Below are 14,595 nucleotides of genomic sequence, written 5' to 3'. Positions count from 1 at the left end.
TTCTATCTTCAACCTTATCTTAGAATTTTTATTTTTAATTTTTTTAATTCTTAAGTGAAAAGAAAAAGGGTCATGCTACATTGACTCCCTACAACACCACTTTGAAATGGTCATTGATGCTTTTCGCTAGTATCTCTTAAAAAAGATATCTATAATTTTATAAATACCGTCACGTCAATGCAATGTTGAAACTAATTTTGTAGGAAGTCAATTTAGCATTTTCAAAGAAAAAAAAATCACATTTTATTTGTGAAAAATGTTGAATTGTGAAGAAAATCATTGATATTTTTCTTGTATCTTGAGGAAATAATTTATGGTTCTTTGTATACTACCAAGTTAGTGCAGGGTAAGTCCGTTTTAAAGATAATGAAACTTTTTAATAAGTGGAAACCTACTAGTTCTTGACTTTGAAGATAAGGGTATTTAGGTTATTTTAATTTTCTTAGTCATAGGATCTAATTAGTTTGAAAATACAGGGGTAATTCAAATACTCACCAAAACTGAGAGGGGTATTTCTAAATCATAAGTTTCTTTTTCTTTGACTTTGGCTAAAACTTCCAAAACAGGAGAGTATTCCTATATGATTCTTTCCTTTCTTTAATGAATTCTCACATGTATATATATATACACTCCATTGAAGAGTTGTGTATAGAGAGAGAGAAAGATGGTTTTCCATTTGAAGCTCTTGTTATTATTGAGTTTTATTGTTCTGGGGAATTTTGCTAATGGTGCAGTTACAAGGAGGAGTATGAGAAAGATATGTATGATCAACGAGGAAGGTCCTTACTTAGGGCTTGTGGTGCCCAATGCCTTTGAGATGAATCCTCTTCTTCAATCTAAAAGCTTTGTGGCTGATGAAGTTTTTCCTTACTTGGATTTTTCTGGTAAGAAAAATAAAAAATAATCTCATCTTCAATTATTAGAAATGATATCTGATTTTCTTCAATGGGTTTATTTATTATCCTCTCTTTTTTTTTTTTTTTTTAAATGTCTGTGGGTAAGTAAGAACTGAATATCAGGGTTTGGTTCAAATTTGTTTGATTTGAAGGGTGATTTACCAAAACATGCACTGAAAATTATCAAAACGACACTGTTCATTCTATTTCCGAAATCAGTAATTTACCATTTTCAGAATTAAAATATTTAAAATGGGGAAAAAAATTCACTCTTTTATTAAACAGAACTTTTTTGTAACTGTTTTAAAAACAGGGGCAATATTTACTGTTTTATTGAATAGTAAAAAAGAAGGAAAATGCCGAAATGACAAAAAGTATTTACTGCGATTCTCACAAGTCTGACGTGGGATGTGCACATAACTATAGACGCGTTTTCTCGCGATACGAGTAAAAATGATCTACGGCCACGTATGCATGTCCACTTCAGACTTGTGAGAATCACAGTAAATTCTGTGTCACCCCTGCACGACTCTTTTTCAGAATTAAAATGAATAGTGTGCCATTTTTGTAATTCAATTTTTGTGTGCCATTTTGGTAATTTTTTCTGGCTTTAAATATTTAATGGGTACTTTTTTTTTATATATATAATAATAATCATAATGATTTTAAAAGGTCAAGTAAATTTTCAATATTTATATTTTGAAATTTTATCTCATATTGCCATAAAAGTAACATCTCCTTGTCTATGAAAAGATAAGAAATTTGTCATTCATACACTTCTGTTTGAATTCCATAGGAAGAAGATTTCACATTGGAAGCTTGGAAAATGAAAAGGTTATTATAGTCATGACAGGATTGGGCATGGTATGTGAAAAGAAATACAATTAATTCTTTATTCATAATAGGAGTTATATAAAGAAAATTAATTATTAATTTTCCATATTTTATATGTGTAGCTAAATGCAGGTCTAGCCACAGAATTATTATTAAGTCTATTTAAGGTGAAAGGAGTTCTGCACTTTGGAATCGCGGGAAATGCAAACTCAAATCTCCAGATTGGAGATGTCGTGGTTCCACAATATTGGGCTCATACAGGACTTTGGAATTGGCAAGTAAGTAAATTAATTCAACTATCCAAATTCAATTATAAGACTTTTATACCTTTCTTTAATAGTAGTTATGAGAATGTTGAGATGAATGAGTGGAAAGACTAATATATTCGTTTTTAAAGATTTGGGGTCAACTAAACGAATTATGTTCTTTGTTCTAGTCTAGAGTCACATTTTCTATTATTGATAGAGCGTTCATATTTGTTTTTATTGTCTCAATCCACATTATTTTAATTCTTCCTCGTGTTCTTTTAGAACAGTTAACTTAAATATTTCTTTTAATTGGAGATGTAATCAATCTTCATTGAGCGAGTAGAAAGACTAATATAAATAAAAATAAACACACTTGTAAAAACGTACAAGTATTTCAAATAGGTGATGAATTAAGAAAAGAATAATGTTAAAGTGACCTCAAGTTCGTATCTCATATCACACATCTTGAAGTGAAAGTGTGTAGGAATCATAGATCCTTTTCATTGAGATACATGTCAAAAAGCATGGAAGGTTCCTACAAACTTTCAAGTCAGGGTGTGTGATCTGAGGTAAAGTCTTGAGGTCACTCCAGCATGGCTCTTAAGAAAATAGAGGTATATGGCTTGGTCTATAAGCTACGAATTACAATTGCAATAAAAAAACCCTTCAAGCTAAGGTTCTACAAGAAAGAAAGGAAGACCCAAAAAACATAGATTGAGCTAGAGTAGCGAAAATGATATGGCACACTTGGAGGAACTTAAGATATGGCTCTAGACAGATTGGATTGAGGAATAGGATTCGTTCACCCAACCCGAAATATCTGGAATAAGGATTCGATTAAGATGACTTATATCTATGTTGAACTTGATCGATCGTGGGCTCTCTATTGTTTCATTTACTTTTCTTTCTTGACTAGCTAATATGAGCTGTAAGTAAGAACAATTCTCCTCTTTAAGAATTTTTTTTTAAACTTTTTTTTTCCTTCTTTCGATGAACAGAGATATGGAGATGGACCTGATAATGAACTACCTTTGGAGTCTAATGGAGACTATACAAGGCGAATTGGGTACCTTAAATTTTCAGATTACAACAACAATACAAAGAATGGAAAGTCGATCGAAAACCTTCTAAATAATGTGTGGTATCAGCCTGAAGAAATATTTCCAAAAGACGGGATTCCTGAAGTTAGACAACATGCCTTTTGGATTCCAGTTAATAAACACTACTTTGCAGTTGCAGAGAAGCTTCAGGTACGTAGTTGTGGTTCTTCTCTACATTCCAATTTTAGTTTTTCTTAAGTGTAGTTATTCTTAGTAAATCCACTAAACTTTGATTAATTGTGGTTATAATAATCTTATAACATATTCTCTTTCTCTATGAAATTGGAATTTCAGTTTCGTGTGCGAGTGAAGCCACTTGATTTCCTTAAAAATCTTCAAACAATCAAAATATTGTTCTTTGTCTTGTATTTCATTTGGAAAAGAATCCCTCCTTAACAAACCAGAATCCCTATCAACAAAAAGAAAATAAAAGCTAATTTCATTTTGGTTCTTCCATGCTTTGGTCAATCTTAATTTTTCTCATGGGTTTTTCTTCTTTCTTAGTAAATCCACCAAACTGTGATTGTTTTCAATACTAATAATGTTATATCGACATCTCTGTCACTATGAAATAGGAATTTTGATTAAATATGGGAATAAAACTAGTAGATTTCCTTATAGTTCTCCGAAAAACAGTTTTCTTCTTTCTCTTGTACTTCATTTCATTTATAAAAAAAAATAGAACAATGTTTGACAGAAATCTAGTAATTTGTCTGTGTCTTCTTGCACTGAAATGGGGTTATTGAGCTTCATTAATAGGCAAGAACACCCATCAGTGATCAGTTTAAGTCTGACTCCATTTGTTGTCATAATTATGACTTTGTTTCTACTTCACACAGCAAAGTTCAACAAAAATTGTCTGATTTATCTGTTTCTTCCTCCACTGAATTTAGGTTATTGGGCTTCTTTAATTAATAGGCAAGCACCTATAACAGATCAGTACAATTCTATAACTCCATTGTTGTAAAATTTATGGATTTCTTTTCTACTCCACAGGATTTGAAGTTAGAGGGTTGCATCAACTCTACTTGTTTACCAAGGGCACCGAAAGTGATAAGGGTCGAAAGGGGAAGTAGTGCAAATATATTTGTGGACAATGCAGCCTATAGGGAGTTCTTGAACTCGAAGTTCAATGTTACACCGATTGACATGGAAAGCGCGGCAGTTGCTCTGGTTTGTCTCCAACAAAGGACTCCTTTTATTGCTTTTAGGGCTCTATCTGATCTTGCTGGTGGGGGTTCTTCTGAGTCCAATGAAGCTGCCATCTTTGCCCCTTTGGCAGCCCAAAATGCAGTTGATGTTGTTCTTAGATTCATTGCTTTGTTATTTTCTTAATCAAACATTATTAATACTGAATAATCTTTGTTCTTGACTCTCTCTCTCTCTCTAATATAAAATTTATGGCACCATTACTATTGGAAAATTCAAATACATTCACTTCAAGAACATAAAAAGATCTATCAGTAGATCAGATCATACTTAGAATTTGATATGATTTCGAGATCTAATTTGAGGATTTGGGATCCAATAACTAAGGAGATTGAATCTTTATCAACTTTTGCATGATATGATAGGACCTAATAAGCTATAGGATCCAGCTTGAAAAAAAAAAAATCAAATTGGGGAACGGATCGGCTGTGGTATGTTTTTCTTGTAAGGATCATGATGTAGATGAGATTTAACAAAAAAATTTTTGAAGAAAGGATAGTTTTTGAAGCTCGATAAAAGCTTTGAAATTGGACAGTCCCTAAACACCATTTTTTTTAACGAATGGTATTTGGAATATCTACTATCTATGGTGTAGCTCGCTCTCTTTCAACCTTCAAACGGTACTATATGGATGATTGAGTTATTACCCTAAAGAATAACTTTTTGATATTTGAATTGAAGTTGAATCTAAAATCCAATATATATTGTTGATCAACATCCAAATTCAAATCCAATTGACTTATCTTAAGTAAATATAATTTACACTAAAATTGATCTCTAAGGAAATCTAAACCAAAAACCCTAGAAAAATAAACATGTAAAAATAATTCCCCATATCAATGCCTTCATCTACAACTTGAACCAAAGATTATATGATGGATTTAGAAGAAGAAAAAAATTGAGAGATTTTTGGAATATAAATGGAGGGTTTTTTGGGTTGGAGATAAAAATCAAGGGTATAAAAAAAAAAAAAAGATTCATTTTTTTTATGTTAAATTTGGGAATTTGGTAGCCATCCATTTTCAACACCTACAATCAAGTTAAAAAAGTTTTTTTTTTTTTTTAATTTTTTAATTTTTAATCTTTTTTCTATTGAATATGAGTTTTTCCAAGAAATCTACAAGTCTGTGTGTTGTTTTGCTAATCTCCAACGAGCCTTAGTAAGATTTGAAACATTACCAAGTTAGTCATGGTTATGTGATTCATAAAGTAAGGTTTGTTCAAGTAACAAAGTTAATGAAGTGACGGAGTTTTTGTAAGAGTTGTAATAAAATTACAAGAGATAGGTTTGCTTGGTAAATCTCTTAAAAGGAAAAAAAAAAAAAAAATCTCAATTGCACTACTAGGAAGTAAATATCAAGAGTTGTACTGGAGTGACCTCAAGGTGGAACTTCATATCGCACTTTTTAGCTAACGTGAAAGTAGATAAGAACCATAAATACTTTTTCACTCGTATCACGATGAAAATCATCTATGATTCCATACACTTTCTCATCAAGAAGTGCAATTATTCAAATATCAATTAGAATTGTCAACATGCCTTTCTCAAAGCATATCCAACACAATTACCTACACTCTTACCCGTTTATAGATAACAATTATGGGTATCCATGGGGATCTACTCCAACCGTGTACGAGCATATGATTAGATAGGCAGGGGAATGGATCCTATTAAATCTATTTTTCTTGTAGCTCTTGTTCTACAACCCACAAAACATCATGTTGAGAAAAATTAACAATACAAACCTCTTGTACTTATGGTTTCGATCAAATCTGAAAAGGAAAAAGAGTCATGCTGAATGCACACAGTTTTAATACGTGATTGGATACTCAGCTGATGTGGCAAAGACACAAAATCATAAATCTTTTTCATCACCATACTGGAGAAAGAGTGTCTTTCTGGGCCCTTGCCAGTCGTATACCCAACCACCTACCAAAATCGCCTGCATTCATCCTTATTCAAATTATATATATATGGGAAATGTTCAGCACCCTAAGTTTTACCACACACTTTAACAAACGTTTTTTGTCCTACATGGGTTAGAAGTTTTGGAATGGGCTGATTTTTGGTGAGGATGATCTCTATAGTTAGAAGATCATCCTCCCCAAAAATCAGCCCATTCCGAAATGTTTAGCCCCATGTTTACAAGTTGAAAAATCGTGGACCGTCCATTTTTTATAAATCATTTTTGATGGGGTTAGAAGTTTTGAAATGAGCTGATTTTTGGTGAGGATGATCTCCTCACTATAGAGATCATCCTCACCAAAAATCAGCCCATTCCGAAACTTCTAACCCATGTAGGACAAAACGCGTTTGTTTAAGTGTGTGGTAAAACTTAGGGTGCCGAACGGGACCCTATATATATATATATAAAATCAGATCAAGGATTCACAGATGGACGCTCAGAGAAATCCTAAATTTAAACGATCAGATTTAAACAAATATAACTGTCTTAATGATGTGGCGCACTCTCAACCGTAGATAGTAGCTATAGATAACTACAAAAGGACAAGCTAGGCTGGGCCCGGCTCATTGACTTGGATGGATTAGGTCAATTTGGACATTTAAAACTACAACGGTTACCTGTTCAAAAGAATACACACCCCACATTTGATTTGGTCAGACTTAGTTGGATCCCAGCAAGCTGAAGCCAAAGTGCCGTTTGAAGCGCCAGCAGGTCCCACCATCTGTCTTCTCTGCAGTTTCAAATAAATTTGTGTTTTGATTTCAAAACGACTCAATTTATTTTGAAAATCTTTGCAGTCAGACTCACTCTTTGACTACCAAACACTCTCTCTCTTTGGTGATATCTAACCGTTGGGATTGTCCAATATATCTACGATGGTGATGATGATTGGGTACTAAAAGTTTACAGTGGGTCCAAAAGTCTAATAGGTGGCAATATTTACAATGAAAAATAGGGGAGACAGATATTACTGATCAACATATAAAGTTTCTTTTTCTCTAATTTATAATTTTTCTTGGAAAGTTGAAACCAAAAGACAAAGACAAAAGAGCCTCTATAGTCTATTACAGTGCTCTGGTCTTCTTCTTCTTCTCATCTTTTTGGTTCTAAGTACAAAACCTGAGTTATTTGTTTGATCTACTACTGTTGCTCCATACCTGAAGTAGAAACTCTTCACACACACACATACAAAGAGAGAGAGAGAGAGAGGGAGAGAGAGGATGAGTGCTTCAAAGTTCATAAAATGTGTAACTGTTGGAGATGGGGCAGTTGGGAAGACTTGTATGCTCATCTGTTATACCAGTAACAGGTTTCCAACTGTAAGTCTCTTCAAGTGTTGTTCTTTATGTTATTTTTTCTCCAATCTCTTGAGTTCTTTGAGGAAAAAATATCATGAAGTTATTGGTTGGTTCCTATAACTGTCTCTAATTGGGTTTCTTTGAATTAACAGGACTACATACCCACTGTTTTTGATAACTTTAGTGCTAATGTGGCTGTGGATGGGAACATTGTCAACTTGGGACTTTGGGATACTGCAGGTATTATTCTGATTCTGCATTTTATGGCTTATTATGCTTGGGATTGGTTTCCTCAGTTTTTTTTATTTTTTATTTTTTAAATCCAGTATTTATGTCTCTTCATTTCACCATTTTTTACTGTTTCTAACATTGTTTGATCTACAGGCCAAGAAGATTATAGCAGGTTGAGGCCACTGAGTTATAGAGGAGCAGACATATTTGTTTTGGCTTTCTCTTTACTCAGCAGGGCAAGCTATGAGAATGTTCTCAAGAAGGTATTGAGTGCTATGGCCTAATTTTTTATTTTTTATTTTTTATTTGTTCTAAATCTTCTTCATCCCTGCCTCCTTTTTTTGCTTTTGGTTCTCTTTATATATCTATCTTTGAATTATTATTGAAAAAGTGGTTCAATTTCATTCAAATTAAAGTGGGTATTTTTCAATTTGTCCCTTTTATTAGACCAATTGGGTAATTTCCATGTTAACTTCAATCTTGAACCCTAAAGGGTATAATTTTAGACTTTTAATGCTAAGTTCTTTATTTTTTACTTTTATTTTTTCTCCCACTATGTTTGAACTATGATAGAAAAAGTGGTTCAATTTCATTCAAATTAAAGTGGGTCTTTTCCTATTTTCTGTCACTTTTTTCTTTGTCTATTATCAGTCTAATTGGGTAATTTTCATGTTAACATCAACCTTAATTCCTCGAGATTGGGCTGTGAGGGAGGCTAGCCATATGCCCTAACATGCCTAACGGTGGGAACAGTCTATCAATGTAAACAGAGCATTACCATGGACCATTACCTAATCACAGAGCACGTAACGTGCTTAAGAACATCTCAGTTGCATCGTTCCATTGGCAATCGTTCTTTAATTGATGTATTGTTATGTTTCGATAACGGATTCTTTTAAATTTTTAATCAGTGGATGCCTGAACTTCGTCGATTTGCGCCCAATGTTCCAATTGTTCTTGTCGGTACAAAAATGGGTAAGTAACATTGGATGTGCTGGTATTTTGATTTCATCTTTGGTTGTTGAGATACATATATGTATACATATGGGCATAACGGTTGATTCTCGTTAGTCATTTTTCCACTTTAATTTTCTATATGCAGATATTCGCGACGACAAAGGATATCTGAATGATCATATGGGTTCCAGTGCAATAACATCTGCTCAAGTAAACATCTATTGTTTCATTCTATGTGTTGAGTTTGTCGATCTACTTGGCATAAAAGAAGCTTAAATGCTGAACTGGTTTTTGTGATGTTTAGGGGGAGGAGCTGAGGAAACAAATTGGTGCAGCAGCTTACATTGAGTGTAGCTCTAAGACTCAACAGGTTTTGATTACACCTTTTTCTTTTATTTCAATCTGTTTTATAATGCTGATTGGCCTTATAATGATTTGTTCCTTTTGATTGGGTAGAACATCAAGGCTGTTTTTGATACTGCAATCAAGGTTGTTCTTCAACCTCCTAGGAGAAAGGAGATGGCAGTGAAGAAAAGGCGAAGAAGTTCTGGTTGCTCAATTATGTAAGTGGTTAACCTTTTTTGGGGTTCTAGATTGCTAATTCAAATGTCTAATAAAATCAGTGTTTGATGCGCTCTAGTTTTTATTGAATATTTATTCAATGTGCTTCCTTTCTAGAATTGTATTATTTTTTTCATAATTATTTGAATTTCATAGTGTAGTACACCTCAACTGTGAGCGATAGCCCCACATCACCTAGATATCAAGACCTTAGCCATATATAAACCTGGGGCAATCCTCCCCTTACAAGCCGGATTTGTGAGTATGAGTTAGGCCATCTACATCAACAATCCTCCATATTAGATATTGGAATTCTGTTATTCTACTCCGGCCGTGTTACATTAGACCTAATATCCACATTTCCAGCTGAGTGTAAAGTTCTAATAAATATTTTTCTTGCAGGAATGTGATGTGTGGAGGAGGTTGTGTTGCTTAGAAGATGCATCCAAGTAAATGGGCAGTTGCTACGATACTGCCGTTATTAAATTCTTCTCCTTTACAACTGATGAAAAGAGCATATGGAACTTTTGGTTCTCATGCTTTGGTGTAGTTCTGATAGAAATTGTCATTTAGCTTTGTTTTTGTTATTGCTTTGAAAGATTTACTTATTATATGTATTGAATTATTATCAATTTATTTGCTTTATATCTGATGTAATGTGGTTCCAGTGTAGATACACCTCTTTAATCTTATGTATCAGTTAATCTTGCTTTAAACGTATTGAGAGAGATGATATATGGGATATACGTCTTTAAAACCCCCTTGTTAGTGCATTTGTATCTCATTTTTCTCTTTCAACTTTTTAAAGAAGTAAAGATTTTATTCTTTAAATTATATCATATCTTGTTGTTTCAAGTATCGCTTCAAAAGGTAGGGTTGTAAATGGTTTGGGTCTGGATCAGATCAGGGTGGGTTGATAGTTTGTCGATCCAACAAGTATCGGATTGGATTGGGTCAAACCCTACAAAATCTAAATAAACTTCATACATCTCAATAGATACATGATATAATTTGTATACTTTCTAATCTGTTTTCTGATCGGAGACATGGTTGATCGAAATCTTATTGGATCGGATCCTAAACGGAATTCAAAACATCAATTCAGACCTGAAGTTATCCGATCGGAATGGATCAAATTTGGGGACTGGTCCAATTCATTTACAGCCCTATTTCAAGGAAGAAAGCATTTTCATTCCATTTCCTCTAATATCTCATTTGCGTATGACACCTTATTTCTTGAATCCACGAGGGATTAATTGAGAGAGGGTAAGGGCGATTGGGTATACTCCTCAAGTCACAATTTCAAATCTCTATATGCCCCTCGCCAAAAAGGCGGCTACTTACATGCTGTCACGTGAGTGGGGGGTGGATGGTGTGTGTGGCCCGCCAAACAAAAAAAAATTCTTGAAGAGAAAGTCATAAAAGAAGACTATAATGGATGGAATGGTGTGTGTGACTCGCCAAACAAATAAATTCTTGAAGAGAAAGTCGTAAAAGAAGACTATAATGGATGGTAAAGAAAAAATACAAAATTAAAGAAAAGAAAAAATGCATGCCAAAAGGATGATCAAGAAATTGGTTTCAGATGTCATGAAAAAATAATGATACTATCTCACAACATGGACATAGTATTTAGTTTCAAATGTCATGCAAAAATGCTATCTCACAACATAGACACAAATGAATAGATTAAATCCTAATTAAAATTTAATAGTCCAACATGTATAGGAAATTGAAACATCATTTGTCCAACCTATAAAATTAAAAAAACAAAACCAAAAATTTAAAAAAAAAAACAAAAACAAAATCAAAAAACAAAAAACCAAAAAGAGAAAAAACACTTGATCAACACAAAAGTACACAAGTATTGAGGTTCTAATGATCACTCATTGTTGTGTGGGCAATTGGAAATCCCTTAACTTACACTCAACTTGAATGTGTCAAAATTGTAGTTACCTCCACTTCCACAGTAAAGATTCCTTTTCAAATCCCACATAAAAATGTATGTAATCATAAAAAAAAAAGCATTAAGTATAATACTTACTTTGGTATAAGAATTAGAATTTGTTAAAGAAATTTACAAAGGAAAGCAGCATAGCGAAAGAGGGATGGTTGTCAACTTCAGGGTGTTGTCTCAACTCTTCAGTGACTTTCTGAAGCTAACAATTTATGTTCACTCATTCATGGAACAAATTGCAGTTGTATTTTAACAAATTTGATTGGACGATGGTTCAATTTGATTGGCTTATAAAGTAAGGACTAGTTAATTAGTAGAGTTTGCCCATGCCGTCCGCACAAAAGAAAAGGTAATAAAGTTGGATGGATACTCTTAGAAAGGAGGTAAAAAGAAAAAAAAACAAAGTTAAGTACATTCTTGAAAAGTTAGAGAAGAGGAAAAATGTAAAATAAAATTAAAATTTGTGGAGGATAAAAAGGGTGGGGTTCACTGTTGTATTTTATTATATCTAAAATTTATTTAAGAAATAAAGTACTAGTTAGTTATAAAGTTGTACAACACCTATCAAAATGATCTATCGCAATTAAAAAAAAAAAAAAAAATCCCAATAATTCAAGAAGAAGAAACTCTTAGGGTATGTTTGATTGCACATGGAAAATAGGGTGGAAAATCAATTTCCATAGAAAATGATATTTTCAAGTGTTTGATTGCACATGGAAATGAAAATTCATTTTCCACCTCAATAAAAAAGTCCATCAAAATATGGATTTCACTTTCCCACCCAAATATGGGTGGGAAAGTGAAATCCACCCAAAAATTTTCATCCTCAATTATTCAACACTCATATCTTCTTCTTTCCTACCACTACCATCACGATAACCTCGTCGTCGTCACCATCGTCGTTGCCGTCACCGTCATCACCATCGTCGTTGCCGTCACCGTCATCACTATCTCGGTCATTTTCACTCTCTCTCTCATCTCCTCCACCGTCACTGATCAGTTGTAAATCTTGCAATAAAGATGCAGAGATAGAGATTTGAACTAAGACTTTAGATTTGAACTAAATTCTTTAGGCAAGTCGAATTCGTTCCACAGGGACAGTTTGGATTCAAAGATTCAATCGGTTATAAACCAAAACAAAAGTTTGAAACAGATTGATTTAAAAACAGAATTGATTAGTAGAAACAAAGAAGCACATAACAACTAATTTGTAAAAGAAATTGAAAACTGAAAAAAAAAAGATTGAAAATCTAAGAGAGAGGATTAGAGAAGTTAATCAAACCTTTGCAATTATTCCATAATGTAGATAAATTCTGAAATTAACTCAATCCATGGAGCAAGTCATTGCTCATGGATCGGAAGATGGATCAATTAAATTTTTGAAAGAAATTAGAAGTTATTCATGAAAATCCTAATATGATGGAGATTGCCCAATTTATATTCTGATTCTTCACAAAGCATAACCGTTCTTGAACTTATCTAAGTAATGGCTATCTAAGTTGGATCAGAATTATAAGTTGGATTACCTTAATCAGAATAGAATTTTCAGAATTAAAAAATGTAAGCAAAGCATAAATTTAAATCTACACTAGAGGGATTAATTGCTATGGCTTCCTTAACTTCTCTAATGAGAATTTAGCCAATCATTGCAAGCATTGTAATTGCAGAAAAATAAAAAAGAGAAAATAGAGAATAGGTGAAGATGATGATCGATCCGAAATTCTTCTTTTATAGCTCTCCCAACAATTACACAAACAATGAATGGTTCCTCTTAATGTTCTCACTACACTCAAGATCTCACCCAAATGAAAAATTACAGAGAATTAAAAGAAGAAAAATCAAAAATTATGGAAGAAGATAAGAGGAGAAGAGCCTAAAAGGGACCCAAGAGGGGACCCCTTCTTTGAAATCAACCCTCAAATTTATAATGTTCGTATTCGGGTAATCGGGGTGATTTGACGGATAATTCGATTCGAATGGCCCAATCAGTTACAACCACCGAAGCTTCTGTAAAAATCTCGAGGACAAATTCCTTGAAATGACCGCGGCGAGGTCTTGGCTAGCCGCGGCGCGGTGACGTGGCGCCCAAATCGATCGAGATTTTTCTGAAAACTTCCTTTCGGCCCGCGTATTGTAACCGTAATTGTTTCGCGATTTGATAACTTCCACGTGCGCTTTATTTATCTACAATTAACAATAAAATCTCATTAGCTCTATTAATTTGGATAAATAATTTAATTTTATAATTATTTAAAGGAACTAGCATTTATAATGTGATAAAATCCGAGAAATTACGGTCCCAAAGTCAAGTTATTGGAACCTTATCACACCCCCAAACCTCAATTTTGCTAGTCCCGAGCAAAACTTAAATCTAAACAACTCCTCTTTCGTGAGGTTCCCGACTGCATTTAGGTTATGCAGTAAGCCCTTAAACCCCTAAGTTACCCCTAGTGGACAAGTTTGACTCATGAGGGTTTGCAGTGAAAGAATATACCCACAAAATTCTAACATTTTACAAAAATATTAAAATCAAAATCAAAGTATGTAAAGTGAACATAACGACATTTCATAAATCAGTCAAAGGTCATTTATGTTTGAACAAAGTTCTAAGTTTTTATTCCTCATTTTCAGAAAATTTGAAAGATAACTTGAGCGCTTGTGTGATTTTCTGATTTTTTTTTTCTTTTTAAAAGCAACATCTTTTTAGGAACAAGATTTCACCTCCTAACTGCTAAGAATGGTCGGTTCTACCTAAGTTCTAACTCGAAACTAAGCATCCTGTCTGGGATTGTGAGAGGTGTGGATATTCACTTTAATACCTCTAAGGGGCTTTATCTGTGACATTCCAGTTTACTCACGTTTTTACCAATGACGGCTTTCACCCTACTGCACTATTTGGTCTCATTGGACTCTTTTTTCATTTTTGCAGTTCTAGCCATCTTTGACATTTTTCTCGTATTTTCTGCTTCTTTTTTAGATTTTATCACACTTCACCATTTTCTGGTATTCTTTTTACAAAAAGCAGGTAGTCCTTTTCAAGGTACCCAGTCTAATCCTATGGTTGATGTCCAAGTAATACTAACTTCAGTTCTGTTTTTCTTCTAACAAGTCAACCAAGGGACAAAGAAGTCATAGTTCACTAGACTAGGTTTTCCCTACCACTCTAGTCAGAAAAGAGGGTCAACTTTTGTTCCATAAAATCTTATCTTTCCAAATACTTAATCAGAAGTAAATCTCTAAAGTAATTCTTTCATAATTTTCTTAATGAGGAATAACCAAAAAGAACTTTTGATCAAAAGTTAGAACATGAGCCTGAGATTTGAAATTCATATGTAAA

General features: G+C 33.4%; 2 protein-coding genes across 2 annotated transcripts; both read left to right on the top strand.

Moving 5' to 3' along the window:
• Positions 1–623: 623 nt before the first annotated feature.
• LOC147412077 (Phosphorylase superfamily protein) lies at positions 624–4,447 on the top strand. Its single transcript, XM_086455881.1, has 5 exons — positions 624–884; positions 1,693–1,760; positions 1,853–2,008; positions 2,977–3,228; positions 4,075–4,447. The coding sequence occupies exons 1-5, from the start codon at positions 665–667 to the stop codon at positions 4,411–4,413; spliced, it is 1,035 nt and encodes a 344-aa protein (XP_086312007.1). The 5' UTR covers positions 624–664; the 3' UTR covers positions 4,414–4,447.
• Positions 4,448–7,147: 2,700 nt separating this feature from the next.
• On the top strand, positions 7,148–10,066 carry ROP9 (RHO-related protein from plants 9). The gene is made up of 8 exons (XM_086455892.1): positions 7,148–7,573; positions 7,705–7,792; positions 7,937–8,046; positions 8,695–8,758; positions 8,886–8,950; positions 9,045–9,110; positions 9,197–9,303; positions 9,704–10,066. Exons 1-8 carry the CDS (start codon positions 7,475–7,477, stop codon positions 9,735–9,737), a joined length of 633 nt encoding a protein of 210 aa, XP_086312018.1. The 5' UTR covers positions 7,148–7,474; the 3' UTR covers positions 9,738–10,066.
• Positions 10,067–14,595: the final 4,529 nt, after the last annotated feature.

The sequence above is a fragment of the Akebia trifoliata genome, chromosome 1, assembly GCF_017979445.1.
Source record: "Akebia trifoliata isolate Shusen 1 chromosome 1, ASM1797944v1, whole genome shotgun sequence".
In the NCBI taxonomy this organism is placed as follows: Eukaryota; Viridiplantae; Streptophyta; class Magnoliopsida; order Ranunculales; family Lardizabalaceae; genus Akebia; species Akebia trifoliata.
This window is presented reverse-complemented; position numbering and strand designations above follow the sequence as displayed.

Coding starts and splice junctions, on each gene's coding strand:
- ROP9 (XM_086455892.1), top strand. CDS start 7,475: ATGAGTGCTTCAAAGTTCATAAAATGTGTAACTGTTGGAGATGGGGCA. Junction 7,793..7,936: donor GGGACTTTGGGATACTGCAG/GTATTATTCTGA, acceptor TTTGATCTACAG/GCCAAGAAGATTATAGCAGG. Junction 9,304..9,703: donor AGTTCTGGTTGCTCAATTAT/GTAAGTGGTTAA, acceptor TTTTTCTTGCAG/GAATGTGATGTGTGGAGGAG.
- LOC147412077 (XM_086455881.1), top strand. CDS start 665: ATGGTTTTCCATTTGAAGCTCTTGTTATTATTGAGTTTTATTGTTCTG. Junction 1,761..1,852: donor TCATGACAGGATTGGGCATG/GTATGTGAAAAG, acceptor TTATATGTGTAG/CTAAATGCAGGTCTAGCCAC. Junction 3,229..4,074: donor CAGTTGCAGAGAAGCTTCAG/GTACGTAGTTGT, acceptor TCTACTCCACAG/GATTTGAAGTTAGAGGGTTG.